Genomic DNA, 3,439 nt, shown 5'->3' with positions numbered 1-3,439 from the left:
GTTTCCATATGCGCCTGTGAAGGGGAGGCTCAGCGCGGCCGAGGTTGAGCGGATGGTCAGGGAGGCCGAGGCGGCGAAGACCGCGGACGACGAGCTGCGCCGGATCATCGAGGCCCAATGCGGCAGAGGTTCCCCCTGCAACCCCCCTGGAGAGTGCCTGTTGACAGTCAACAGTCGCAGCTCCTCACACAGCGTCTTATTGGCCCACACACAGGCGTGAGCGCGGGGTCTGTGGCCCGCCGGGTTACGCCCTTCGATAAGAACCTAGCCACGGCGTCGCAGGCCGTCGAGTCCTTGTTCGCGCAGCTCGACGAGCGCCGCATGAAGAAGGTGAGGATCGGGAACCGGCGTACTCATGAGGAGGGGAACGTGATGTGCGGAGATGACTCACTCCTGGCGTGTCCCGTGCGCGTGTGTGTCATCGCCAGGCGGCCGAGCTAGAAGCGCAGTACATGCAACTGATTGCGCTACAGAAAGCGAACGGTACGCCCGCCTCCGTGCGCTTGCAGCCAATTTTCTCTGCCGCACGCCCGAGCATGATTTCACTGTGAGCTGGCTGTGCGGCAACGACTACACAGGCGAGTGGCCTCCCACCCCTAAGCTGTGCGAGGTCCTCCAATTCGACGTGAAGCAACACTGCCCGCCTCTACCATTGCAACTCGAGCCGCTCACCGTGGACACGGTACACACGCCCACCAGCCGAGCGTCGACCGAGCTAACCTATTCTTTGTGGAATGTCTGCGGTGGTGGCGGTGGTTTGGTTCAAACAGGTGGTGGCCACGCTCGCAGCTCTGGCGTTCCTCTCCGAGAGGGTGGCCGACAGGAGCGAGGAGTGGGCGCTGCTTGCTGCCAAGGCCAACACGCGGCTGCATGACCACCTGCTCGCGGGCCTGGGTTATCGCGCCGACGTGCAGCGGGTGATCGAAGCCACCACCGCCGAGATTCAGCGCGCGATGGCGGCCAACCTGACCGAAGCGGAACAGGCCGACGCCGCCATCATGGCCCGGGCCAACTCAGTGCTCAACGCCGTGAGCGGCCAACTCGCCGAGCTACAGGACCTTCTTTGGTCGTTCCCTGTGACCCTGCCCGAGAGTCCCGCGCCCAATGCAGCCCCTCCCACGCGCGGTCCAACCATCGAAGAGGTCGATTGATGCCCTTGGCAACGCAGTGATTGTAACATTATTGATTTGATTGGTCTGTGTGGGTGAAGTAACAAAGGAGATCGTGCGCACCATTGTGGTGCCCACCAGCTTTTTGGGAGTTGGCTTGGTCGTGAGCACGAAAGGGGGGATGTGATGGAGGCAGGGGGATGAGAGCTGACGGATACGGCCATACTGCGCAGAAAGCACCGCTTCCCATCCGAACAGCGAAGTTAAGCTGCGCCAGGCGGTGTTAGTACTGGGGTGGGCGACCACCCGGGAATCCACCGTGCCGTATCCTTTTGCTTGTTGTGAGTGATCCTCACCACTCTGCTTCTGAATCCCTCACCACTTCAGCCACCACATCTGCCCAATATCATGCGACAACATCTGGATCAAAATCTTCACCTTCCCCTTTGTCATCTTGGTTGGTAGGTGAGAAAGGGAAGGTTGAACTTCACCTCATCACCACCCTGGAAGCTCAGCCCTCAAGCCCAGGAATAGGCATGAGTGCCTTTAAGATGATGTTCAAGCTTAAGCCAAGGGCAAGAGGTAAAGGACTGCTTTGTCCACAGACAGAAAACCAAGTGTTCACAAAAAAGGGTAAGTAACACTTTTTCATGAACAATCTGGCAGCATGCACAGATTGTCAGGGCTGTAACACCAGTATCTGCACACCCTCCAGAAACAGACTGGTGTCATCAGTACACTTTGACCAGTTCAATGCACAAAATCTGAGAAATGTGAATGGAACATGTGAAAAATGCACATATTTCAGCAACATGGCCATCTAATGCATGTCAGATGGCCATCTGCACATAAAAAGAGATGCTGCCTTGTCATTCCTTCTTCAATAACATCCTCCACTTCTGTACATTTTCTGAAAATGATGCCCAAGCTTTCATTGATCTGTACACCTCATGAACAACAGCCAAACGGTGGCCTTGGGGTGTAGATACTTGATTTCAAAACACTTGGCTAGAAGTTCTTGATGATGGGAGTAAAAGTCTTGTGGTAGTTGACATTCCATGTCTGCATGGAGTCTGTGGACAAAGCAATGCTTACCTCCTGTGGAGTGCAATGTTTAGCAAATCACAGGAGAGGAGGTATCTTTCTTTATAAATTAGTGGCCATGGCTTTGTAGTAGCTTGATGGAGTGAAGTTGGAGTTGGCTTGTGTGATTTGCATGTGGTCAAGCTCAACAAAGTTGGGAAAAAAGTGACAGTGGTACTTTTTGATTTTTGGTCAATGTACAATATAATGGATTGTGAGGAGGTTGAAGTGGCCATAAAATAGAGTGACCAAAAATGCCTCTGAGATGATCTGAAAAAGTCATCATAAAAAAATTGTTGATGTGCAAATGAAGTTCACAATCATGCTTAGCTAACCCTGAGTGACCTAACAACATCATGGTGGTGGATTGAAGTGGGGAGGGAGGGTGGTGAGGGATTCAGAAGCAGAGTGGTGAGGATCACTCACAACAAGCAAAAGGATACGGCACGGTGGATTCCCGGGTGGTCGCCCACCCCAGTACTAACACCGCCTGGCGCAGCTTAACTTCGCTGTTCGGATGGGAAGCGGTGCTTTCTGCGCAGTATGGCCGTATCCGTCAGCTCTTATCCCCCTGCCCCCATCACATCCCCCCTTTCGTGCTCACGACCAAGCCAACTCCCAAAAAGCTGGTGGGCGTGCACCACCATTTCTTGTCTTTTATATCTTCTTCGTTTTGGGTCTCACCACTCTCCCATTGACAAGGCCAGTTGTGGGAAAGGCTTTATTTACTCAAGTATTTACGTGTATGTACATGGAGGAGGGGTAAGGAGGTCAATCAAACAAAAGTACAGGGTTGGGCGGGCGATTGCCAGCGCTCTCGCTTTCGCTTGTTGCCCATGTCGTGGTAGTCGTTGGTAGCTGGGGCGAGAGGCCGATACGAGTGCGACGGCGCAGGCTGCTGGGCCGCCGGCATTGGCGATGGCAATGAGGGAAGGAGCAGGAGCGAAGAGAGCGAAGGCAGAATGTTCGAGGGCTGCCTCGGCGGAGGCGGAGTCGCTTGCAGCGGCGAGGAAGAGGGCGAGGAGTGGCGGGCCTGCGATGGCACGGCCGAGTGGTAACCGTTGTTGCTGGCGCTGCTGTTGTGATGGTGGTGGTAAGGCGTGTCGGGGAGTGAGCCCCGGAGGGACCGCTCCTGGTAGGCCGCGACCTCGGGCATGGGTCGGCTGGGCTGCGGCGACTGTTGCGCGGTGGCCTGCAGCACGGCGCCCAGCTCCTGCCGGAGAGGCGGCAGACACTGCGGCTGCGGC

General features: G+C 55.6%; 1 protein-coding gene and 1 pseudogene across 1 annotated transcript in view; one reads left to right on the top strand and one right to left on the bottom strand.

Annotated features, from left to right (window-relative positions):
• Positions 1–1,151, top strand: part of ACA1_227480 — a 3,441-nt pseudogene extending 2,290 nt beyond the window's left edge.
• A 1,816-nt stretch (positions 1,152–2,967) lies between these two features.
• The window catches only part of ACA1_227370 (uncharacterized protein), a gene marked incomplete at both ends in the record, with an annotated part of 1,543 nt that continues 1,071 nt past the window's right edge, over positions 2,968–3,439 (bottom strand). The window contains one exon of the mRNA XM_004346462.1: positions 2,968–3,426. Coding sequence (XP_004346512.1) covers positions 2,968–3,426 — 459 coding nt within the window. The remainder of the gene's footprint in view (positions 3,427–3,439) is intronic.

This window comes from Acanthamoeba castellanii (assembly GCF_000313135.1).
Source record: "Acanthamoeba castellanii str. Neff unplaced genomic scaffold scf7180000084761, whole genome shotgun sequence".
Lineage (NCBI taxonomy): Eukaryota > Discosea > Longamoebia > Acanthamoebidae > Acanthamoeba > Acanthamoeba castellanii.
Note: the sequence above shows the minus strand (reverse complement) of the source record. Positions and strands in the feature narration are given on the sequence as shown.